This window comes from Castor canadensis, chromosome 16 (assembly GCF_047511655.1).
Source record: "Castor canadensis chromosome 16, mCasCan1.hap1v2, whole genome shotgun sequence".
In the NCBI taxonomy this organism is placed as follows: Eukaryota; Metazoa; Chordata; class Mammalia; order Rodentia; family Castoridae; genus Castor; species Castor canadensis.
In genome coordinates, this window is record NC_133401.1 from 887,604 (window position 1) to 912,277 (window position 24,674).

At 49.1% G+C, this 24,674-nt stretch overlaps 1 protein-coding gene and 1 long non-coding RNA gene across 4 annotated transcripts in view; one reads left to right on the forward strand and one right to left on the reverse strand.

Annotated features, from left to right (window-relative positions):
* The first annotated feature begins 132 nt into the window (after positions 1-132).
* On the forward strand, positions 133-22,388 carry LOC141417990 (uncharacterized). The gene is made up of 3 exons (XR_012442606.1): positions 133-564; positions 20,796-20,890; positions 21,548-22,388. It is a non-coding gene; the product is annotated as an uncharacterized lncRNA (long non-coding RNA).
* A 735-nt stretch (positions 22,389-23,123) lies between these two features.
* The window catches only part of Lsm14a (LSM14A mRNA processing body assembly factor), a 47,065-nt gene continuing 45,514 nt past the window's right edge, over positions 23,124-24,674 (reverse strand). For all 3 annotated transcript variants that reach the window (XM_074057607.1, XM_020180374.2, XM_020180372.2), the window contains one exon: positions 23,124-23,813. In XM_074057607.1, the coding sequence (XP_073913708.1) occupies positions 23,790-23,813 (24 nt within the window). In that variant the 3' untranslated portion in view covers positions 23,124-23,789. The remainder of the gene's footprint in view (positions 23,814-24,674) is intronic.

Here is a 24,674-nt window from a genome sequence, read left to right on the forward strand (position 1 = left end):
CGGCGCGAGGCCCCGCCCCCGCCCCGGGGACGGCGCCGCGGCCGTCGGCGGCTTCAGCGCCCCTGGGCTCCCGCGAGCCCGGAGGGGGCGGGGCCTCGCGCCTGCCTAAGCATCTCCCCCCCCCACCACCACCACCACCCACCCACCCGGGACCCACAGCCTCCCGGGATGGGGGCCCGAGCCAGACCCTGCGGGCGGCCGGGCTCCCCAGTGGCTCGGCCTCCGGATTGAGGACTGAGGTTGATGACTGACGTATTGAGCGCCAGGTGCCAGGATTTGACAGGCGCTGTGGGAGGCGGGTAGCACTCCCACCCCGGTGGGTTTCTTCTCTAGTGATGGAAACCGTCACAGATCCGTGTGACAGTGGTAGGAGGGGAAAGTGGAAGAGGGAGGGAGGGAGTGCCTTGACCTAGTGGGGGGTGGTGAGGGAATTCCCCAGGAAAAGGGCAGAGGCTGCGACTGGAAGGGAGAGAAGGAATTGCAAAACAAAACAAAACCAAACCAAACCGGCAAACAGAAAGACTGGGGAAGGAGGAGCGGACTCGACAGCTGAGCAAACAGCAGGTGAGGAGGACGGTGATAGAGCACCTAGCATGCCTGAGGCTCTGGGTTAAACCCCAGGCACAGCAAAGCAAAAAGAAAGGGAAGGGAGGACGGAGGAAAGGAGAGAAGGAAGGAGAGGAAGGGAGGGAGGAAGAGGGAAGGAGAGAGGAAGGGAGGGAAGAAGAGGGAAGGAGAGAGGAAGGGAGGGAGGAAGAGGGAAGGAGAGAGGAAGGGAGGGAGGAAGAGGGAAGGAGAGAGGAAGAGGGAAGGAGAGAGGAAGGGAGGGAGGAAGAGGGAAGGAGAGAGGAAGGGAGGGAGGAAGAGGGAAGGAGAGAGGAAGGGAGGGAGGAACAGGGAAGGAGAGAGGAAGGGAGGGAGGAACAGGGAAGGAGAGAGGAAGGGAGGGAGGAACAGGGAAGGAGAGAGGAAGGGAAGGAGAGAGGAAGGGAGGAAGGAAGAGGGAAGGAGAGAGGAAGGGGAGGGAGGAAGAGGGAAGGAGAGAGGAAGGGAGGGAGGAACAGGGAAGGAGAGAGGAAGGGAGGGAGGAAGCAAGGAGGTAGGTATTTTCAACTGCTTTGTCTTCAACAAACCAAGACCAGGAGAGTGGGAAGTTAGCTCTCAGCTGAGAGCACTGCAAACCTGAATTTTAAGCAAGGGGTAATTTAATGACACTTAAGTGTTAGGAGGTTGTAGCAGCTGGGTGCTGGTGGCTCACGCCTGTAATCCTAGCTACTCAGGAGGCAGACATCAGGAGGATGGTGGTTCAAAGCCAGCTCCAGGCAAATAGTTTTCCAGACCCTATTTCGAAAAAAACCTATCACAAAAGAAAGGGCTGGTGGAGTGGCTAAAGTGGTACAGCACCTGCCTAGCAAGTGTGAGGCCCTGAGTTCAAACCCCAGTACCTCCAAGAATAAATAAACAAAATAAAAAAGAACAAAGATAAAAACAAGGGTTGAGGGTGCAGCTTAGTGGTGGAGTGCTTGCCTGACATGCACAAGGCCCTGGGTTTGATCCCCAGCACCGCCAAGGAAAAAAACAAAAAAAGCAGATAAAAGGTACAGTATACATCAAAGTTCTGGTATTTTCTCCTCATAGCCCAAAGGATCATCTTCTCAGGCTACATAGTATGTAAACCTTATGTCCAACACCACTCAGACTATGGCAATAGGGATGGAGAAAATTAGCCAAATTTGAGGAAGATTCTAGAGTAATATTAATCTAGGTGGGTAGTAAACGCATACAGAGAGTCAGGGAGAGGGTGCACCCTGGGGCTCTGGGATGAGGTATTGTAATGGTGACATTCGTAATGGTGAGAAGTCACTGGGAGGACATGTAGGAGAGTACAGACAGGGAGAAGGCCGTAGGTTCCCCTGTGCACCTGGCACCCAGGAGGAAGCACCCAGGAGGCCCCTGGAGAGGGGGTTGGGATCTGGAGCTTAGAAGAGGGCACTGTGCTAGAGATGTCGTGAAGATTGAGAGGAGGCTCTTTTTTCTTTTTCTTACGGTAGAAGAGACAAACGTTTCCATATCAGCGAGGAGGACCTGGTAGAGAGAAAGAGGCTGAGGATACCAGAAAGCGATCTGTTCATGTTATGAGCTTTTAAAAAGGCTGGAGGCCAGCCCAAGCAAATGGTTCATGAGACCTCATCTCCAAGATAACCAGGCCAAAATAGACTGCAGGTGTAGCTCAAGCAGTAGAGCACCTGCTTTGCAAGTGTTAAGCCCCACTCCCGAAAAAAAAATAAATAAAAATTGGCCAGGCACCGGGGGCTCATGCCTGTAATCCTAGCTACTTAGGAAGCTGACATCAGGAGGATCCCAGTTCAAAGCCAGCCTGGGCGAATAGTATGAGAGACCCATCCTGAAAATACTCAACACAAAAAAGGACTGATGGAGTGGCTCAAGTGGTAGAGCACCTGTCTAGCAAGCCTGACACCCCGAGTTCAAACCTCATGACTGCCTAAAAGAAAGGAAAAAAAGATGGCTGGTGCAGTGGCTCAAGTGCCACCGTGGAGGGGCTCAAGTGCCCAGCAAGCATGGGGCTCTGAATTCAAATTCCAGTACTGCAAGTCTGTAATCCTAGCTATTTGGGAAGCAGAGATCAAGAGGATAGCAGTAGGAGGGTAGCCCAGGCAATTGTGAGACCCCATCTCAACTAATAAAAGCTGGGCTCAGTGGTACATGCCTGTCATCCCAGCTACTAGAAGGCATAAATAGGAGGATCTTATGCCTGGCCAGCCCAGGCATGAAGAGAAACCCTATCTCAAAAAACAAAAAAGGCTATGAGCATGACTCAATTGGTAGGGTGCCTGCCTAACAAGCACAGGCTCTGAGTTCAACTCCCCAGTACCACCAAAAAACATTTTAAACAATAAAAATGAATAAAATTAAGTAGGCTTGAAGGAGGGGATCTTGGTGATGCTTCAGACTGTGACAGCCTCAGGACAGAGAGGTGAGGTGAGTGGTCCTAAAGCAGAAAGGTGAGTGGCCAGGAGAAAATGGCATGGATTTTCCCACTAGTACTGGGGCTGCATTGCAGGTTGATAGCCCCCACTTCAGAGGAGAACCTCCCTTCTCGCCAAAAGAGCACCACAGCAGCTTTCAGATAAAAGTCTTTGCAGAACGTAGAGCAAAGGTCCATGGGAGACTGAGTTGAGTGATAGAGAGGGGGTGAGAGTATTTACTGACCCACAGGCTATAGAAGGGAGTGAGCTGGAAGAGCACAGCAAGCTTGGAGGAGGTGCCCCTGGCTGCTGGTGGGCTGTGTCACTGTCTAGGCCAAAAAAGCAGCCAGGAGCCAGCTGTGGCTCCTGCAGTCTCAGAAGAAGCCCACACCTGCAGCGCATTTTGCTCTGGTTATTTTGGAGGTGGGGTCTCGAGAACTATTTACCGGGGCTGGCCTTGAACCTTGGTCCTCCGGATGTCAGCCTCCCAAGTAGTTAGAATTACAGGCTGAGCACTGGAGCCACGTGGCTCTTCTTACTCTTGCCATAGGCCCCAGGGTGATTGAACCCTGCCACAGAATCCTTCAGTGACCGCACCTGGTAAACACTACTTGGCACCTTGTAAAGTTTCTTGGTGCTGGGATTGTAACCACCCACCACCACTGAGCTACGCCCCAGTTGGAAAGTAGCCCGTTCCCTCTGCTCACCACTGTCACTTACTTCACTCCAAAGGTCATGGTCTCGGAGTAATGTGTCCATGCCATTGAGACCCCTTCCATAAGCTTCCATCCATGGCCAGGAGAGCCTGGGGTCCCACTCAGCCACACACGCAGCTTTGCGTTCAGTGTGGACACTGCCGACCGTGGGGCCCCCGGCGGACGTCTTCAGCCTACCTGAGAACGCGTACCGTAGACACGCTAAGCCTGCTTTGTGGCTCTGCGAGTTCAGATTATCTCCTTTCACTCACCAAAGACACATGCATTTACAAAGGAAAGGAAAAACATCACGTAACTGCCACACAGGCGAGAGACATTGGTCACTTCATGCCATCTCTTTATTCCAAGCTCCCCTGCATCAAAGTGCCGAGAAAGCCAGGCACCAAAGGCCCACACCTGTAACCCTAGCTACTCACCAGGCAGAAATCAGGAAGCCAGCCCAGGCAAACAGTTCAAGAGACCCTATCTTGAAAATACCCAACAAAAAACAGGACTGGCAGAATGGTTCAAGTGGTAGAGCACCTGCCTAGAAAGTGTGAGGCCTGGAGTTCAAACCCCAGTACAGGCAAAACAAACAAACAAAAAAGTGCTGAGAAGAATGGATGGAGCCCCCAAGTCTAGAAACAGAGGCCAGGCCCTTCTGACACCCTCAATCTTCCGAAAGAGAAGCTTGGGTTTTCCCGCTCTGCAGGTCTGGAACATGCACACAGGGATGGGGTGGGGCACCACGGTCCGTCACCCAACAGCCTTAGTTGGCCATTTAGGAGGCCAAGAAGTTCGGCTAGGGAACAGGGTTTCTCCCTGAGTCGGCCTGGCCTACTGTGAACCTAGACAGAGGTTCGGTCAGAGCCAGACGTCATAGAGGGCTGAGAGTCTGCGAGAAGGGACAAGGGTTCAGGAGCTCCTCTGTGATTCAAGGGCTAGACTGGGCCAGATCTGCTTCAGTGAGACGTACACCTTGACCGTGGCCGGAGCCGGACCTCCCTGCTGAGGAGCAAGGCAAATTCGCCCTAACCTTAGAGAGTCCACAGCACCCCAGCATTCCACTCCCAGAGGCTCCTAAGCATCTGCACAAATGGTCTTCGGAAGCAGCTGAGGTTACTGCTGTTGGTGCGCGGCCCACTGAGGACAGGGACAGCCAGGGCTGCTAGTTTTAGTGGGAACGTGCTCGAGGCTTCCGGGAAGGGGTTTTCACAGCCAAGTCTTCTTGATGGGAGAGGCAAGGGAATTGAGTCTGGAGTGACTTTGGGGGGGTGCCGTGGTCAGGACGTAAAAACCTTCAGGATGGGTTGTAACTTCCCAGACAGGGAGGCTGCATTCCAGTCTGCAGGCTTGGGAGCGGGTCTGGAGGGAGCCGGCCGGACAGTCTGGGCACGGAGCAACTGCTCTGGGCTTGGATTGAGAGCTGGGGTGAGGCCACAGCTCGGGTGGCATGGCACAGCAGGAATGGGGGTGAGGTCAGGAAGGGCTTTGTGACCACAGGAAATCGTTTCTCCAGACTCCAGATTGCTCCCCTAAGAAGTCGCCCCCTTTGCCTCCTTTCCTTTGTGCGAACTGTCTGAGCATCCACCCCCACAGGCTGGAAGCGGCTGTGCTGTGGCCAAGGGCCCCTAGCCAGACAGTCATCTGCTTCTGTCTCACACATCTTTTTTTTTTTTGTGTGCTACTAGAGCTTGAACTCAGGGCCCCAGTTTTGCTAGAAAGGTACGGTATCATTTGAGCCACCCTGCTGGCCCTTTTTTGTATTGGATTTTTGTTTGTTGTTTGTTTTTGGTGGGACTGAGGTTTGAACTCAGAGCTTTTCCTCTTGCAAAGCACGTGCTCTACCTCTTGAGCCACATCTCCAGTCCATTTTGCTCTGTTTTGGAGATGGGGTCCTGGGAATGTATTTGCCTAGGCTGGCCTTGCACCAAGATCCTTCTGATCTCAGCCTCCCTGCCAAGTAGCCAGGATTATAGGCATGAGCCACTGCTGCCTGGCTGTATTGGGTATTTTTGAGATAGGGTCTTACAAACTATTTGCCCAGGCTGGCTTCCAACCTCGATCCTCCTGATTTCTGCCTCCTAAGTAGCTAGAATTACAGGCGTGAGCCACTGGCACCCGGCTTACACCCCACTTCTAAGATCCCAGGTGATGTATCATTGTCCTGAGAGGCTGGGGCTGGGCAGGAGCCTGGGAGCTTCCTGATGGATGGACTGCACCCTAGGAGTCCAAGCCCCTTCCCCTGAAACCAGGATGGGAGACCTAACCCAAAAGAAAGTCTGCTCAACTAGGGACCACGTGGAGGCTGTGCTCCCACCCTTTCAGCTCAAGGGTCTGCAGGACAGGCAGGCTGATCTTCCAGGCCGCACAGACTGCCAGGGGCACAAGGGTTATAACCAGGAAAAGGAAGGAAAGATGTGTAGGGTGGCAACCAGGCAAAGTTCTGGTGTTGGTGTAACCATAAGGGCTGTGGCCTTGAAGTCAGGCTATCCTGAAAGCCAAGAGAGTGCCACAGCTGACATAAGCCCTGTGGTGCATGGTCCAGCCAGAGGCGCCACCACAGCTCAGATTTGTAGGGGACAGTTTGCAGAGTCAATTTTGTGGTCCTGTAAAGAGTTCAGAGTTGAACCTTTTTTTTTTTTTTTTGGCATTCTGATCAATTAAACTTAGGAGATCCCCTTAGATTCATGAACGCAGTGGGGGCCAAGGCTGAGGGGAGCAAGAGAGCTCCTTGAGTCCATTTGGCTGAAGAAACTAGAACTCTGTCCCCTTCCCTGGTGAGGGTGGACTTTCCTTTTAGCTATCAAAATGTAGTAACCCCAACTCCTTGTCACTGAAACAAGAGGGGATTTATTAGCCTTAACAAAAAGGGCACTGTGGCCATCAGAATGGCTGTCCTTGGCCATAGTCCCAACGCCTGGGAGTAACTCACACACTGCCACTCTGCAGCAGCAGGCCCCTCGGTGCACAGTGGGAAGGAGGACCGAAGGGTGGAGACTTCATTCCTTCTACACTCAGTGCAGTGTCGTCCAAACCAAGTCTGCTGCTGCTATGTGGCTCCAATCGGATTTCCACTTTTACTTTTTGGGGTGCACGTGTGTGTGTCGCTGGGGTTAGAACCCAAGGCCTTGCACATGCTAGCAAGCATTCTACCACTGAGCTACACTCCAGTCCCAGAGGTTTTTTTGTACTGTGTGGTAGCCAGTTTGTGTCTCTCAATCCATCTTTTTTTTTGGTGGGGCTGGGGTTTGAACTCAGAGCAGAGCACTTGCAGAGCAGTACCACTTGAGCCACACCCCCAGTCTGTTTTGCTCTGGTTATTTTTGGAGATGGGTTCTCACGAACTATTTGTCCAGGATGGTCTCCAACCTCGATCCTCCCAATCTCAGCCTCTCAAGTAGGGAGGATTACAGGCATGAGCCACTGGCACCCAGCTCAATTGAGTCTTCATCTTTTCGTCTTTTTTTTTTTTTTTTTTTTTTTGGCAGCACTGGGGTTTGACCTCAGGGTCTCATGCTTGCTAGGCAGTTGCTTTACCACTTGAACCACTCCACCAGCCCATTCAATTGAGTCTTCAATTGCCAGCTAGCAAGCAGGGGCAGGAAAAGTCCTACTGTCTGAGTTTCTGGTGACAATGTGCCTAGCTGCAACCTGGGGTACTGGTTACAGAGCCTCAGCCCTTCCCAAGGAGGCCTGGGACCCCAGCACACGTTTGATGCAGGTGTTAGATGACAGGACTACACACTACAGACCCCCCACCCTTTGTCAGACAGCCGGCTGCCTCCCATGTGTGGGATGCAGAGGAGCAGGTGCACCAGGCAGCCAGAGCAGAGGGGGAGGTGGCCAGGGGAAGGCATTCTCCTCCCCACTCACCCCTGCGGAGGCAGCACAGGCCGACCTCTGGCCTTCTCACTCCTGCAAGGCTGGGCTCAACCTTAACTCTAACCTACACAGCTGCTGAGGACTCACTCCTCACACTTACCGACCAGGCTGTGCAGAACTAAAGAACACTTTAGCCAAGTTGCTAGAAATATTTTGGGGAAAGGCTGTTTATAACCCATAATGATGGCACTACTGTGAAGCATTGCTCTTAAAGTTCAAAACAATGAACCATGATCTCACTAAGCAAGAATGAGTCCCCGTGACAGCATTTGGACCTGAGATAAAAACAGGATCTCAAGTCAGATATGGTGCTCATGCCTGTAATCCCAGCTACTCAGGAGGCAGAGATCAGGAGGATTGAGGTTCGAAGCCAGCCTGGGGAAATAGTTCATGAGACTCTATCTTGAACAAACCCTACACAAAAAAGAGCTGGTGCAGTGGCTTGTTTGAACTCAAGACCCTGAGTTCAAATCCCAATACCACAAAAAAAAACAAAACAAAACCAAACAAAAACCCCAGGATCTCAGAGGGACCTGATGAAACTTTTTTTTCTTTTGAGACAGGGACTATGTAGCCCAGGCTGGCCTTGAATTTGGGATCTTCCTACCCCAGCCTCCTGAGTGCTGGGATTATAGACCTGGGCCCCCATGCCTGCCGTGAGCTGATGAAACTTAAAGCCACATTTATTATCATAAAATTGTTGTGGCGGGGGTTAAAGCCACCTTTGAATTGCCTTAGCTCTGAGCTTCCTACTAGCCAACTCTTAGAAGAAGAATCATTAAGGCAGGGCCTGTAATCCCAGCTACTCAGGAGGCAGAGATCAGGAGGATCGGGGTTCGAAGCCAGCTGGGGCAAATAGTGTATGAGACCCTATCTTGAAAAAATCCTTCACAGAAAATGGGCTGGTGGAGTGTTTCAAGGTATAAGCCCTGAGTTCAAGCCCCAGTACCGCAAAAGAAAAAAAAAGACACCAAGGACACTGGGTGTATTTGAAGGGAGCCAGGCAGCCTAAAAAATATCTGAAGGAACCCTACAAATAGTAAAAACATCTACCCTCATTAGTCAGGTGTTGTACACACACCTGTAGTCCCAGCTACTCAGGAGGCTGAAGCAGGATGTTTGAGACCAGACTGGGCAATACAGCAAGACCCCATCCAGTACCTAATAAACCCTATCAGATAAGTAAGAATTGAGATTAATTCTTTTCTTTCTTTCCTTTTTTTTTTTTTTCCCCTTTGGTGGTACTGGTGTTTGAACTCAGGGCCTCACATATGCTAGGAAGGTGCTCTACCAGCCCTGACATTAATTCTTGAAAATTCTCTGTGACATTACAAAACTAGTAGTTTGTGTAAATTGGCACAGGTGCAGTGATGAGCAAATCACAGAGAACCATGAAGTCCAGAAGGTTCTCAGAAAGTTGGCTGCCTACCAAAATGGGACTCTGGTTGTGGGGCTCTTTAAGTTGTCTGCTTCCTCTTCCAGGAAGCCATCCCTGATTTTTCTCAAGTCTAGTTTTCTGAACATAGCATTTATCTCACAAAATAATAGTACTTTTGCTGCTTCTGGACTGTGAGCATGGATAATACTCATTTCCTACTCTACTGTTGCTCGTGTTTGCTGCTGAATCATATAGCAGAGGCTCACAAAATGACTCGCTCATTTGTTCAACAGATTTCTGACCACCTATATGGGCTGAGACACTGTGTCAAGTATTGGGGACAGTAAGATGAAGTGGTCCCAACACACAGCGAGAAAGAGACTTAAGCACAAATGACAAATGACCTAATTACATAAGCACGAGTAGTTCGTCCTGCAGTCTGTTTGACAGAGACCACGACACATTCTGGAAGGTCCTGAACGTGTGAATGTGTGATGTTTAGAAAATGTCGGAAGAATGAGAAATAGTTTGGGGGGAGGCCTCGAGGTGGAAAGAGGCACCTGCGTGAAGGTTCCTAAGTTTTGTGTGTGTTTGGTAGCATGGGGTTTGAACTCAGGGCCGCACATTTGCTAGGCAGGCGCTCTACCACTTGAGCCACTCCACCAGCCCTGTTTTGTGTTGGCTTTGTTGAGATAGGATTTCCCAAAACTATTTCCCTGAGCAGGATTTGAACTACGATCCTCTTGACCCCTGCCTCCTGAGTGGCGGGGATTACCAGCATGAGCCGCCTGTGCCCAGCTTTGGGCTCATTTGTTTTGGCAGAACTGGGATTTGAAGTAGGGCATGATGCTTGCTGGGAAAGCCTGTACTGTGTAAAGGTTCAAATACGGAGTTTGGCTCTTTTTAGGATGTGAGGGGGAGGTCAGGGGAGTTCTCCAGGGACCAGACGAGACTTGGCAGGCTAGGAAGGACAACTTTCTTTTTGTTTGTTTGTTTGGGCAGTACTGGGGTTTGAACTCACGACTTCACACATGCTAGCCCAGGGAAATAGTTCACAGGCCCTCATCTTCAAAGTAACCTGAGCAAAATGAACCAGAGGCGTGGCTCAAGCAATAGGATGCCTGCTCTGTAAGCAAGAAGCCCTGGGTTCAAGCCCTAGTCCCACCAAAGAAATCTGTGTTAAGAACCTTTTCCTATGCTTATTAGATATCTGAATATCATTATTGTGTATTCAAGATTTTAAAAAATGAGTCATTGGTCTTTTTTCTCCTTTTATTTTGTTCTTGATATGTTCTGGGTGTGTCCACTTTGATGGCTACTAGATATAAAAATCCTTTCCCTTGCCAGAGGCTGGTGGCTCACGCCTGTAATCCCAGTTACTCAGGAGGCAGAGATCAGGAGGATCGAGGTTCAAAGCCAGCCTTGGGCAAATAATCCACGAGACCCTATCTCATCACAAGAAAGGGCTGATGGAGTAGCTCAAGGTGAAGGTCCTGAGTTCAAGTTCCAGTACCACAAAATAAATAAATAAAAAATAAACCCCTTCCCCAGGTCTGTGGCTGTGGCTTCCACTTCTTTTTCTCTTTTTTTGTCCTGCCGGGGACTGAAGCCAGGGTCTTCCACATGCTAGGCTGGTGCCTCAGCTCCATGTTTTCTCTTCTCTTCCACAAGGTAACGGTTTCTGTGTTGTCTCTGCCTGCTCCGGGGTCTTGAAGATGAGCTCTTGCTTTTCCTCGCTGTCCGTGCCGCGATCTCGCACGTCTTCAATTCGATGGCTCGGTGTTTATTTTTGGTGGGCGCTAACACGCACGGTGTGTTCTAACGTCTCACTTTGTAGGTACTTGTCGCTTGTGCGCAGGAAACATGGGATTGTGTTTATTTTGCTAATCCACTTAACAGTACCAGTTTGTAGACAGGCGTGGGTTTTATATATACCCAGTTAGGTCACTCGTTTTCTCTCTTTACCGATCTTTACATTACCCTTTTAGTTTTTCAGAGGTGGGGATCAAAACCAGGGCATTTTTCTTTTTTGGTGGTCCTGGGGTTTGAACACAGGGCCTCACGCTTGCTAGGCAGGCAATCTACCACTTGAGCCACTCCACCAGCCATTTTTTTTTTGCGAAGTTTTCTTTTGAGATAGGGTCTCCTGAACTATTTGCCTGGTCTGGCTTTGAACCGCAATCCTCCTGATCTTTGCCTCCTGAGTAGCTGGGATTACAGATGTGAGCCACCCACCTGACTCTGAGAGAAAAACTTGGAGGAGGATGGATTTATTTTGGTTCATAGGGTTTACCCCTGGTTGCCTGGCCCCTTGCACTTGGGCAGAACATCCTGGAGGCAGGAACATGTGGTTGAGATCTGTTGGTGTCATGGCAGACAGGAAGCAGAGAAGAATTCGGGAGGGAAGGGGCCAGTGCAAGATACGGCCCCAAGGCCCACCTCCCTCCAGTGAGGCCCCTCCTCCTGTATCCACCACCTCCCAATAATGCTGTCATATCGTGAAACCATCAAGGGGGTGACCCATTGATTAGGTCAAAGCCCTCGGGATCCAGTCCCTTTCCAGAAGCCCATCAGCTGCCAGCCAAGCCCCCAGTGCAAGAGTCTGCGGGGGGCATTTTGTATTTGAACCCTAACAGTGACAAAGGGTGTTACTGCAGCAGTCCAAGCAAGAGCTGAATGTGGCCAGGTGCCAGTTGCTCACGCCCGTAATCCCAGCTGCTCAGGAGGCAGAGATCAGGAGGATCGTGGTTCAAAGCCAGCCGGGCAAATAGTTCAAGAGAACTTATTTTGAAAAAACCCATCACACAAAAGGGCTGGTGGAGTGGCTCAAGTGGTAGAGGGCCTCCCTAGCAAGTTGTGAGGCCCTGCGCTCAAACCCCAGTGCTGCCAAAAACTAAGGGATGAAGGTGCTGTGAACTAGAGTACAAGCACCCACAGATCTTTACTTTCCTTCCTGTAGGACTGCATTAGATGTCATTTGTAAATAGAATTGGGCGGGGAGGCTGTGAGGTGTTCCCACCTGCACCACGCCCAGCAGTGGGAAAGTGCAGGAGGTGCAGGGCAGGAGTGGGCAGGGGACTTGGAGACAGGAAGCCTAGCTGAGTGTGGTGGTACATGCCTGTAATCCCAGCTGTCTGAGATCAGGAAGATGGTGGTCCAAGGCAGGCCCAGGCACAAACCTTGAGACCCTACCTGAAATATAACTAAAAGCAAAAAAGGACTGGGGACGTGGCTCAAGTGGTAGAGTGCCATACTGGGCTCTGAGTTCAAGTCCCAGTACAATCCCCACCCTCCACCTCCCCCCCCCAAAAAAGGAAGAAAAAACGGTAAACTTAGTCTGAGGTTGGTACATAAATAGTGAAAAAGACCCTCCCCACGCTGCGGTCACAATGGTTCACACTTAGGCAACACGCTGCCAGAAAGAAAACGCGGAAGAGCAGATTTTCTCTGTAGCTTTGGGTGAGAGCTGGACTACTGACGCCCAGAGCAAAGCCTCTGAACTCAGGGACCTGACCCCACTGAAATCAAGCACCGCCAGCTGACAAACCCCGGTGACACAGAGCTTTTTCGAATGACAGACAATCAAGTTCCTCAGGTATTTGAATAAAGCCTGCTGCAGAAAAGAGACTAAAATAAGTAACAGGATAAGCAGGGAAAAGAGAAAGAACTACGACACACAAAGGATTGGGTGACCAGCTCTTGTGTGTCAGTAACAAGAGGTTCTGGTGAAAGGGAGGACAGCCTCAAAAAAACTAAGCGGGTGTGTGTGTGTGCGCTTGAGATAGGGTCTCAGAAACTGTTTGCTTGGGCTGGCCTCACATCGTGAACCTCCTGATCTCTTGCCTTCTAAGTAGCTAGGATTACAGGCGTGAGTCACTGGCGTCTGGCTGGATGAAAGGCTTCTAAATCAACTCGGTATGCTGGGGTGTAGTTCCAGCCTGTAAAGTGTGTGCTTCAAGCGAGGCCCTGGGCCCAGACCCCAGCACCCAAAGTAATCACCTGAATAAATCGAGCAAGGGAGCCCAGGCAGCAACTTAGTGTCAAACAAAAAGACCACACTCAGAGAAGTCGCTATAAAATGTCTGACCACCAAGGGTAATGCTAAGATTCCAGAGTTGCAAAATAAGACCGACAGCCGAGAGCATCACTGCACGCCAGATCAAGGGCCAGTAATATTTTAAGTCAAGAAAGAAAAATATGTGATGCAGACCTTACTCTATCTGGTCCTTTTTTTTTTTTTTTTTGGTAGACCTGGGGTCCGAACTCAGGGCTTCAAGCATGCAAAGCAGGTGTTCCACCCACTTGAGCCACACCTCCAGTCCACTTTGCTCTGGTGATTTTGGAGATAAAAGTTTTGATAACTATTTGCCTGGGCTGGCTTTGAACCACAATCCTCCAGATCTCAGCCTCCCAAGTGGCTGGGATTACAGGGGTGAGCCACTGGCGCCCAGCTGTATCTGGTCCTTTACATGGACTTTCTTAGAAGGCTCCCTAAGGGAGAATTCCACCAAACAAGGGAACGGAACACAGGGTATCCAGGAGACGGTGACTCTGGCCATTGCTAAACTCCCTACCGATGAAGAGAAATCCACGGATCCTTGTGAAAACAGCACGTTTGGATCTGAGCAGGATGGCGGAAGGAGAAGTCACAGTACGGTTGAGGGCTTGGAAAAAAGTTAGGATAAAGTCAATGGATACAAACAAAAAAGAATAGCATTTAGAAACGCCAGGAAAAACAAAAGGCTGCACAGCTAATAATGGTCCAAAAAAGAAATGTTCTAAATTAAATTAGAAAGTCAATTTAATGAAAGCAAGAGAATGAAACAGATTTCAAGTAACATGTGAGGAGAAAGAGGAGAGAGAAGGAGGATCGATCCAGAATCAGTAAGAAACTCTTGGGGAGAGAAGTTGCAGACAAACAAAACCAAAACCAAAACCAAAAAAAAAAAATCGCATACAAAATTCAGGATGGTGGTTTGCTTCTGGGTGCAGCGAAACTGGAACACTACTTGGCTCTTCAATAAACGATTTTTCCTTAGTCAGAGTAAGCCTCACATACGAACTATAGTCAAGTGAGCTGGTGGCCCACACCTGTCATCCCAGCTACTCAGGAGGCAGAGATCAGGAGGATCAAGGTTTGTGGCCAGTGCAGGCAAATAGTTCATGAGACCCTGTCTCAAAAAATACCTATTACAAAAAAGAGCTGGCAAAGCAGCTCAAGTGACAGAGCACCTGCCTAGCAAGCGTGAGTTCAAAGCCCAGGACCTCCAAGAAAAACAAAAAGAGATGAAACAGGCTGGGATGCAGAGCTCGCCTAGCATGTGCAAGGCCCTGGGTTTGATCTGATGTGTGTGTCTCTATGTGTGCTAAGAGAGCACATCTTCATACTGAGTCAGCACTTGATAAATTTTAAAAGAGCCACAGCACGGGATACACAGGTCCTTCCTAGTGACAGTAAAAGGACAGATATGGACACACACACACGCATTTGGAGAGGGACACTTTTTGGATTAGAAATAGAAGAGTTAACAGTGTTTGCCTTTAAAGAAGGGGACAGCAGATGTGGGTGACTCACGCCTGTAATCCCGCTACTTGGGAGGCTGAGATGAGGATCACGGTTCAAGGCTGGCCCGGGCAAATAGTTCTCGAGGTCCCCATCTCCAAATAACCGGAGCAATGTGGACCGGAGATACAGTTCAAGTCGTAGAGGGCCTGCTTTGCAAGTGCGAAGCCCTGAGTTCAAAACCCACTCCCCCCGAAAAAAGGAACTAGATTTATATATACATAAATATATATTTTTATTTACTTTTTTTTTTTTTTTGAGACAGGGTCTTCTACACAGTAGCCCAGACTGGCCTTGAACTCACGATCCTCCCGCCTGAGCCCGAGTGCTGGGATTATAGACTTGCATCACTACACTCTGCTGGGAACTAGACTTAGTCATTATGTGTGGGAATAACCTAGGATGACATAGCAACATTGATTAGAATTACAAAGCTCGGTTTCCCATTTCCCAGAACTTCCAGATCAACTCTCCTATCTGTCAACTGAGTCACAAGGCTCTTCCTCGTGGCACTGTTTGGGAACAGCCTAGCTGCAGGTCTGAGCGGCGGCAAGGAGGCGTCTCACTATAAATCTCACTAAGTTATTTTTAACTGTGGAATGCACACATTAAAGCCTTAGCCACAGGATGCCACACTGGTCCCCGCTGTCAGACCAAAGAGCTCTGTGCCACAGGCTCAGAGTGGTCTAGGTGCACATCCAACCAGGGAGCAGGAGGACGCCACACGGCCTCCCTGCTTCCCGCCAGGGTGGCCAGGGGCTGTCCCTTCAGTGTAAGTCAGATTGTCACTCGTGCTCAAACCCCGACACGGCTTCCCAGAACACGACAGACAATATGGTGGACTCCACCGCCCCTCTCCTATGGCCACCTTGTGTGTCCCACCACCTCCATCCTCACGCACTGCAGCCACAGGCTGACCCCTGCCCAGGGGCTCTGCAGCTGCAGTGTCTTCTGCTCCGGTGTCCCAACACCTTCCTGAGGTCACTTTTTTTGTGGCAGTACTGGGGTCTGAACTAGGGCTTTATGCTTGCTAGGCAGCTGCTCCACCATTTGAGCCATTCTGCCAATCCTTTTTGTGATTTTTTTTTTTCAAGATAGGGTCTCGTGAAGTATTTTGCCTGGGCTGGCCTCAAACCTCAATCCTCCTGATCTCTGTGTCCTGAGTCGCTGGGATTACAGACGTGAGCCATTGGCCCTGAGGTCACTTCTTAAAGGTCAGTTTTCCTATCCTATTTAAAACTCGAAGTAGCAACCCCTCCCTGCTGCCCCTCCATTCCCTCACCTCTTCTTGCTTTTCCTAGACACCAAGCGTCTGCTCAGATACTATGCATTCTATTTTTGTAGTCTTCTCCTGGCCAAGGGCAGCTGGGTTTGTTTTACTCGTGGCTGCTTCCCCTGTGATGACAGCTATACCTGCCCTTCAACAGGAGCTGCATCTCATGCACAAATGCTCTCCCCTCTTCTACAGAAAAACCAACAAACAGAAGCAAGCAGTGAAATTAAAAACAGAAGGTGGGGTGAGTAGAAGTCTGTTAGCAGGCTGGGTGCTGGTGGCTCACCCCTGTAATCCCAGCGACTCAGGAGGCAGAGATCAGGAGGATTGAGGTTCGAGGCCAGCCTGGGTAAATAGTTCACGAGACCCTATCTGGAAAAAACCCATCACAGAAAAGGACTGGCAGAGTGGCTCAAGGTGTAGGTCCTGAGTTCAAACCCCAGTGCTGCAAAAACAAAACAAACTGTTGGCGGGACTGATACCCTCCATCACAAGCCCACCGCCTCAGTGCCTCCAGCTGCTCACCCGTGAGCCTCCTCTCGGCCCTCGGCCTTCTGGGCAAGACACTGGCCGCGTGGATGAGGAGATGCTTCCAGTGCTGACGTCTCCGCAGGCAGGAGAGGCCGGGGAGTTTAGGGTCTTCGTGGGGTGCACCACGAGTCACGGTCTAGGCTGGCTAGTGACAGCGGTGGGGACGCGGGAAGGTTCTCCTGAGTCCAGAGAAAACAGGAGGATCCCAGATCTGCGGCTCTGCGCTCGCTTGGCACCAGCTGCTGAGATTTTTTGGGCTGTACGTCTGCATTTCGGAAGTACTGCAGTTGAGGTGCATGGACGAGGCCCAGGGATGCCCACGGCTCTGGGAGGGAGTGGGTGAGAGGAGGCGGTCACAGGGTGAGGTGTGGGACCTGGGCACTTCTGTCGTGACCTCCTGCAAGGCCCTCGCCTGACACCTGGGACTGTGGATCCGGATCCCGGTCACTGCGAGACATCCAAACGGTTTCGGGTTGACACACATCTTGTCCTTTACCCAGGGCGTGTGCGGTTTGACCAGCTCCCCACCCCAAACCCCTGGGCAGACTGTCATGTTTGAGTTTTGGCAGTACTGGGGCTTGAACTCAGGGACTAGCTTCCCTGGTAGACAGTATTGTCCTCATTCCTGTCACAGCTCAGTGCTGGGGAATTAGGCAATGCTGACTGCTGACGGGCTCCTAGATCGCCTCAAAAAGAGTAGGTTTTTTTCCTGAGAAGCCAGGACACCCCACCCTTCTAAGCGTGGGGTCACAGGACGAGAAGTCGTCCACTGTGGCCTGGGGAAGCGGGGGAGGAGCAGTGTTCTTTGGGACGAGTCAGGCACCTCAGTTAACTTGATTGGTTCTAACATGTCCAGGCACCTATGTCTCTAGCTACCTTACATTAGGGTCTTCTGGAATTTTAGGGTCAGGAACAAGTTACCATACTAGTGGTGGGGTGGTACCACGACTCGCCACCACTGGGTAGTGTACCAAGTCCTCAAGGGGTCTAAAAAGGCATTTCTGTCATTCAGTCTAGTCCTGACTTCTCTTGTAGAGGAAAAAACAGTGCTAACAGTATTTTAATAATCCAAAGCTAGAACTCACCCCAACGTAGAATCATCTGGACTAATGTGAGTGGCTGAAGTGTGGTTTGTTCCACATGGACTATTACACTGCCAGGAAAAGGAACTGCCCACAGCTAAACACAATACAGATGAGTCTCAAACACAATGCTTAGCAAAAAAGTCAAGCACAAAATTATACATAGTATAATTTCATTTATATCAAGCCACCTCCCCCCTCCACACAACCAAAAAACAACTCTGGGTGCAGTGGCTCAAGCTTGTAATCCTTGTTATTCTGGAGGTAGTGATCGGGAAGACAGCTGCTCCAGGCCAGCCAAAGCAAGACCCCCATCTCAAGCCATGGCTGGGTACAGTGGCATGTGCCTGTCGTCCCAGCTCCATGAGGAAGCACAAACAGGACTGCAGTTCAGGCCAGCCTAGCATAAAACAAGTCTGAGACTCTGGTGGAGTGGCTCAAGTGGTAGGGCACCTGCTTAGCAAGCGTGAGGCCCCGAGTTCAAGATGTACCACCACCACCACCTAAGCAAAAGCTTTCCATGCAGTTAGAAGGGCGTTTAGTAGTCAGCACTGAGGGGCTGGAGCTACTGGAAAGGCCTACCACTGGGGTACTGTTCATATTCCGAGTTCAGATCGGAGTTCCACAAGCCATCGTGAAGAACCAGCTTCTCTGTAAAACAGACACCCAAATGGTGTCCGCATGGTAAGACCTAGGAGATGGAGCTGCAGGTGACTTTCTTCTTCCTTTTTAAACACGTTTTTATTATTTTGCAGTGCTGAGGTTTGAACTCAGGGTCTACACCTTGAGCCACTCCACCAGCCCTTTTTTGTGATGGGTTTATTCAAGATAGGGTCTCAGGAATTTTTTGCCCAGGCTGACCTCAAACCTCGATCCTCCTGATCTTGGCCTCCTGAGTGGCTGGGATTACAAGTGTGAGTCACCAGTGCCTGCCCTTCCTTATATTTGCCTTTTTTTTTGGTCAGTACTGGGGTTTGAACTCAAGGCCTCAGGCTTGGTATGCACTTAAGCCACTCTACCAGCCCTGTATTTTGTGATGGGTTGAACCACACCTCTAGTCCATTTTGCTCTGGTTATTTTTGGAGATGAGGTCTTACAAACTATTGGTTTCAAACTGTGATCCTCATTTCAGCCTCCCAAGTAGCTGGGATTACAGGTGTATCCACTGGCGTCCAGCTACATATATTACTTTTATGACAGAAAAGTTACGCCAAATTTCATTTTATAAACTATGGTCTACAATGCTCCACAGACTGACTTGGAAATGAAGAAATGTTCCCAAAGACAGCAAGGGAGAACCACGGCCCAACTAAACCCAGAAAGAACATTTACAAAATGCTCTCAGCACGAGCAAAATCCTGAATTGCAGTGCTGGGTTTTGCACTGTCATCAAGAGCCCTGCATGAGGCTGGCACCCGAGGATTATGGGGATGAGGGGAGCAGCAGGGTCACAGAGGCACTCTCCAGACACCTAGTACACACGTTCCTGTCCTCGTGCTGGAATGCCCGCTGGAATTCAGTCTGGCCTGGACCCAGGCTGCCCGCAGCCCCCAAAACTGGCTCCTCGCTCCAGACTGCTCAAGTGCAGTGATGGCGGGGGGAAGACAGGGCTTTGAGGCCTCACGCTCGCTCCTCTGCTGGCTGCTGTCTTTCCCCGCCACTCCGTTGTGAGTGACTATGAGTCACTCTGAGATAGGCTAAAATCAGGGAAAGTTCGGGACTCAGAGAAAAACATCACATCTCAGATTAACCGCACTTTGGCTCAGGAACCACCGTCACCTGGCTGGGACACCTGCCCCCCCACGCACTGATTACTGCCGGGAATCACCTGGCTCTCTCTTCCCGTGGGTTCCCGTGGGTTCCGGAACGGGCTCTTTCCCGGGCCCCTTTGTGTTTCCCTCCCTAACCTCTAAGGCTCCCTTCACACCACGCGTCCTGCCATGGAGTCCTCCCTCGGCCACCTGACCGCACCAGCGCCGTTGTCACCAATTCTAAGGAGGGCTCAGTATTAAACTGAGCTATGCCTGGCCCCACAGAAAGGACGTGAACTTATCTTACAGCACATCCTCAAGATCAAACATCACCAGGTTTTGGTGTTTATGACCTAAACCTGAAAATATTTTTATGAGCCAGCCAAGCTTATTAAGTCTGAACTGAGCGGACTCCCAAGGACACCCACACGCCGGGCCAACTGCTCTGCATCACCGGAGCAGACATCTCACTGGCTTCCCAGTCCTACCTCGTGCTCTTGGCGCAGCTACACGTCTCGAAGCCACAGGCTTCCTTTGTTAAGCCCAGCAAGAGAAACGGACTGAGAGCCTCCGCAGCTTTCCTCCGGGAACACCGCATCCCGGCTTCCCGGTGCGCACACTAGCAGCTGGCTGGCCTGTTAGCCTCTGAGCCTCTGCTGCTCCAAGCCCCCTCTCTCCCTTCCCTTAACTGCCTCCTACTCAGATGACACCTCCTCCAAGAAGCTGTCCGTGGCTCTAAGTTGGGAGAAGCCAAGCAAGCCTGCTGAGCAAATCATCAGTTAGTTTCTTCAGAAGCAGAGAGCAATGGCCCTGCCTGATGTGCCTAGACTTGATTCCAGCTTTGCTAATATTTGCCTTTTTCTTTTTGTAGGACAAATCCATAGCCTTGTGCACCCAATGCAAGTGCTCCACCACTAAGCTACACTCCCAGCCCATGGTACCTTTTTTTTTTGGTGGTACTGAGGTTTGAACTCAGGGCCTCACACTTGCTAGGCAGGCACTCTTACAGTCCAACCACTTCACCAGCCCTTTCTTGTGTTGAGTTTTTTTGATAGGGTCTCACCATCTATTTGCCTAGGGTTGGCTTCAAACTGTGATCCTCCTAATCTTTGCCTCCTGAGTAGCTAGATTACAGGCATGAGTCACCAGCACCCAGCCCCTGGTACCCTTTAAAAAAAGTCCTAAGAGGTAAATTAAGCAAATTGGTGACATCTGAGGTCTTCCTAGAGGAAGAGACCATTCACCTTGATACCTTTCTACCAAGGTAGACCAGAATGGATTCAGCAGCTTAATCTCTCAACTGATAGGGCAGGGCTCCTACAACACACCGAATCCAGCTGTGATTAGATCTGAAGAGTGAATTACAAAACCAAAATAACCCTGCTCAGGAAAAGAAGTTGCTTCTTGGGTTATGCTGGGCACAGAGTCCTGTGAAGAGCTTCTCTGACAGGCAGATGGCCTAGACAGGGACGGCCATCTTACAAAATTAAGAAAGAAACAACAAACACTTATCTCCTCTATACTAGGAACAAAAACAGGAGTCTCAGCACGGAAAGCAGCCAAACCCTAAAGCAAACTTAAGTCTTGCCCGCTTCCACCTCCAGACTCAGTCATATAGCAAAGCCCCCTTCTATTTACCCCTCTCTTCAGGCCACATCACAATCTTGGTAACTGGATTTGGAAGAGAAGGGAGAACGGTAAAATACTCCAACCATGGCAAACTCCACGAAGGCTCTTGCTGGAAGGTAGGATGCATAAGCCAACAGCAGCTACTGGCTCATCTGTGATCTTCCAACCTGGCTGGCCAGAATGACCTGTCTTTTAATGAAAGACAGACTGCCAGGCCCCACTAGAGAACATCAAGTCACACTCTGAGTAGGGGACACAGAACCAACCATAAAAATGTACCTCAGTGATTCTGATCAGATTAGGACACTGGTGAGGACCGTGTGATAATGCATTTCTAAAACGTTGATAGAGCCACTGAAAGTGAGATCCCTCTGCACTTTGTCCTTTCCCATGGAGGGTAACTTTTAAGTAGTATTTTTTAATTTGGCAGAAACCCCCCTCCCACCCCCACAGTCTTGCCCTGTGGAAGGACTTCAGCCCTATTTCTCAAAGTGGAAAGGACACTCCTGCACTCTGGGGTCGGTAACTTGCTCCAAGGCGCTTGTTCTGCAGAGTGTGGCATATTTATCGTCTCTGGCCATAACTCCTCAACAAAGCGGTGGCTCCCTGGTCACTGTGATAAGCAAAACATACCCTCTCATTTCCTGAAGGACTCCTGGATGCCAGTTCAAATCCTGCCTGAGAGCCACTGGCCTCTTTCCCAACCTGCTTTTGGAGGGAGGAAGGGCCCAACAGACAAGTTTCCATCATAATTTTGTCCTTCCTTTCAGCAGTGCTGGGGATTGAATCCAGGGCCTCTCGAATGCCAGGTAAGCGCTCTACCACTGAGCTGCACCCAGCCCAAGTTCTGTGTCCAGCCTCTACATCTGCCTGTCCACAGAGGTACGTTCTGGACTGACGTTTCCAGTGCTCTGCGCCTGCTCGGCTTAAATCTCTCATCACAGATCTGAACTCAGGAGTGCCCTACACTCAGGAGAGGAAGAAAGGAGCTGTCAGCTTTCCCTAATCATCCACGATGACAAATAAATCTTAAGAGACAAAGTGAGAAACTGATTTAGTTGTTACAGAATGTAAACACTACCATAATTCCAACCTTCCACTTTAAAGATGCTTGTCATTGTATTTCTGTTGGAAGAGAGTGTTACTATTGAAGAGAAAGAACTGTAACGACTATTTTTGATTGAGCAGTTTTATTCTGTTTGGAATAAAAACCTTGCTTTAATGTTGGAAGGTGCACTGCAGGTATGCCGTGCTGCCAGTCATTATTGGGACAACAACGCCCCAGTCAGTGATCCAGAGGGCTGGGACCCGTGTGAACTCACATTTCAGAGCGTGCAGAACTGGTATGTACAGTTTCTCATCCTGATATCCACCTGGACAACATCTGACGACACAGGCGTCACCACAGCACTTGCTTTGCTGCTCAGGGTACCCCAGCTTGAGTTCAGTGTCATGATCTGTGGGACCTCCAAAGGTTTGGTTGTTAACATGCAAAGAGCACTAAACAATATAATCTAAGCTATGGTTGCCAAGTACTGGTTCTTATTAGTGAAACCAAATTACAAAACAGTTCCTTGTAGATCTATACAAAAGATATAAAATTAAAATTAAAAATACCAGCCATCTTTAAATATTCCAATTCGACTATGGTGTAGTGCTGCACATGTTACACTGAATGTTTTTAAGGAGAAAGTTAACAAAACTCAAAACAGATAAAAATATTGAAATCTTTGGATCCCTTTATTCCACGGCCTTCGTAAAAACATGAAAGTGGCCAGATATTTTCAACTACAGCTTAAATATCAAAAAGATTTCTCAGTAATTTATAGTTAACAATGAACTCTGTGCTGAGTCATTTGTGGGTCACAGGCCCGAGGACCAATGCTAATGGTGTGCCACAGGTTGCCAAAAGAATTTTCAACACTCCGAATCCTCTTGCAACATAATGGAACGCGTCGATGTCACCACAACAAAACTCCAGGCATTGCAGAAGAGCAGGTTAATCGATGCCTCGCTTGAATGTCTTAGAAAATGGGCAGAGTTGCTTTTTTGCAAATACAGCTAAGCACATTCTTGTCTACGATTATTTACACTCACATACGGAAATGTCTATTATTTGGACAAATCCTGTGATACGCCCTTTGCTACAAAATGACATTCTCACACTGAGCAGGAATAAGTTATCCTTTTTAGATAATGGAAGAACATATCAAATCTTCATTTATGTTCCAAACATTAAAAAAAAAAAAAAAATCAAAAACTGAAAGCCTGGGAAAGCTAGGAGGAAAAGAGCCGCCCATAACCTTGGTCCTCAGCGCGCAGACTCTTGCAAAGACACACTATGCTTGCTGACTTTAAAATGTTTATTCTTTAAAAAATTAGTTGCTTTTTATACAGCTATACAAACTTTGTAACGTTTCTTTGGCAATGGAATATAATGGAATTTTACAACTATATAAAAAAGTTACCTTTGCCTAAGAAACAGCATTTACTGTGTGTACAGAGTTGACTGACAAAATTCTCTACCATCCAGCACCCTAATTAATTGACGAAATAAGCTACCTCATATTATAGGATTTCCGAAAAGAAAGAAACACGCACACACACACACACACACACACACACACACACAACCTTCTGTGGCTCAAAACACAGTATCACGGCCCTATCTGCAGGCAACTTGCCAAATACAATTTAGTGATAAGAAAAATCCTTTCAGTGATGAAAAAATACTTAAGAAGTCCCACTGAAGTACAGCTTTAGTTTAACTCTACATAAGAAATTACTAACCATCTGCTATTCCAAATATATTCAATGCTCATTCATTAAGACGAGCCTCCCCCCCCCAAAAGAAACTGCATTGTATCTCTGAAATTAAGCAGAAAATAAACAAAACCCAGTGCTGGTGACAAATATACAGCAAAGTCACTTCTTCATTCTTCACAAAGACTGAAACCAATTTGCAGGACCAGGAAGAGTGAGAAATTCACCTATTTTCAAAGACTTGTCTGGAGACTATGCAGCAACTTTGTCGTCTTTCTGAAAAGAAAAAGAAAAAAGTTCACGTTCTACATTGCTGGCTTACTAACTGGGCTTTCTTGTCAGTTTGTCTAAGTTTAAATACACCCTTCCTTTCATGTTTGCTGATTTCTGCATCCAGCAATAGCTTCGTTCTATTCACTTCCTTTTCCAGTCAGCAATGACGAAAGCAGCGGCATTGTGGGGTGGCCTGGCAAGAGCACCCTAACATACAGGTGTACCCTCCTACCTTTGGTTGTCCTCAAAAATTAAAAAAAAAATAGTGCTATAACTTGAACTTTCCGCTTGGTCAAACCCATCAAACACTCTTTTGAGACAAGCTTCATAAAATTCCTAAGTCTCAGATGTCTCTACTAAGCAACAAAATATCCAGAAAGTAAAATGACATTGTGCCGAAAATTCGAAGGCAAGAGAAAGCAATGATTTAGGAATTGATTTTTTAAAAATAAATGTTAAATTTGAAATAAGGTGTGAAAATGGAGTTGATTGGGAAAATTTAAATAAAAACCCACAGGAGTTTTCTAGTGGGACTACTCCTGAACTACATGCTCTACAGCGCCAGAGCCAGGCCGTGTTTTCCTCCAGACCAGCTGCCACCACAGGTGGCCCTGTGTATCCTTGGTTTCTGCATCTGCACTCAACCAGTTGCAGACAGAAATGTGCAGTGGGGGGCACGCAGCAGGCTATGTCTGTGCTGAGCACGTACAGACTTTGTTTTTGTTGTCATGAACCCTCAACAACAGACTGTTTATAAGACCACTATATTAGGTCCTGAAAGTCATCTAGAGGCGAGCTCAGGGCAGTGAGCGTGCTGGCACATGAGACCCTGGACTCGGTCCCTAGCACCTCCCCCAAAATAAG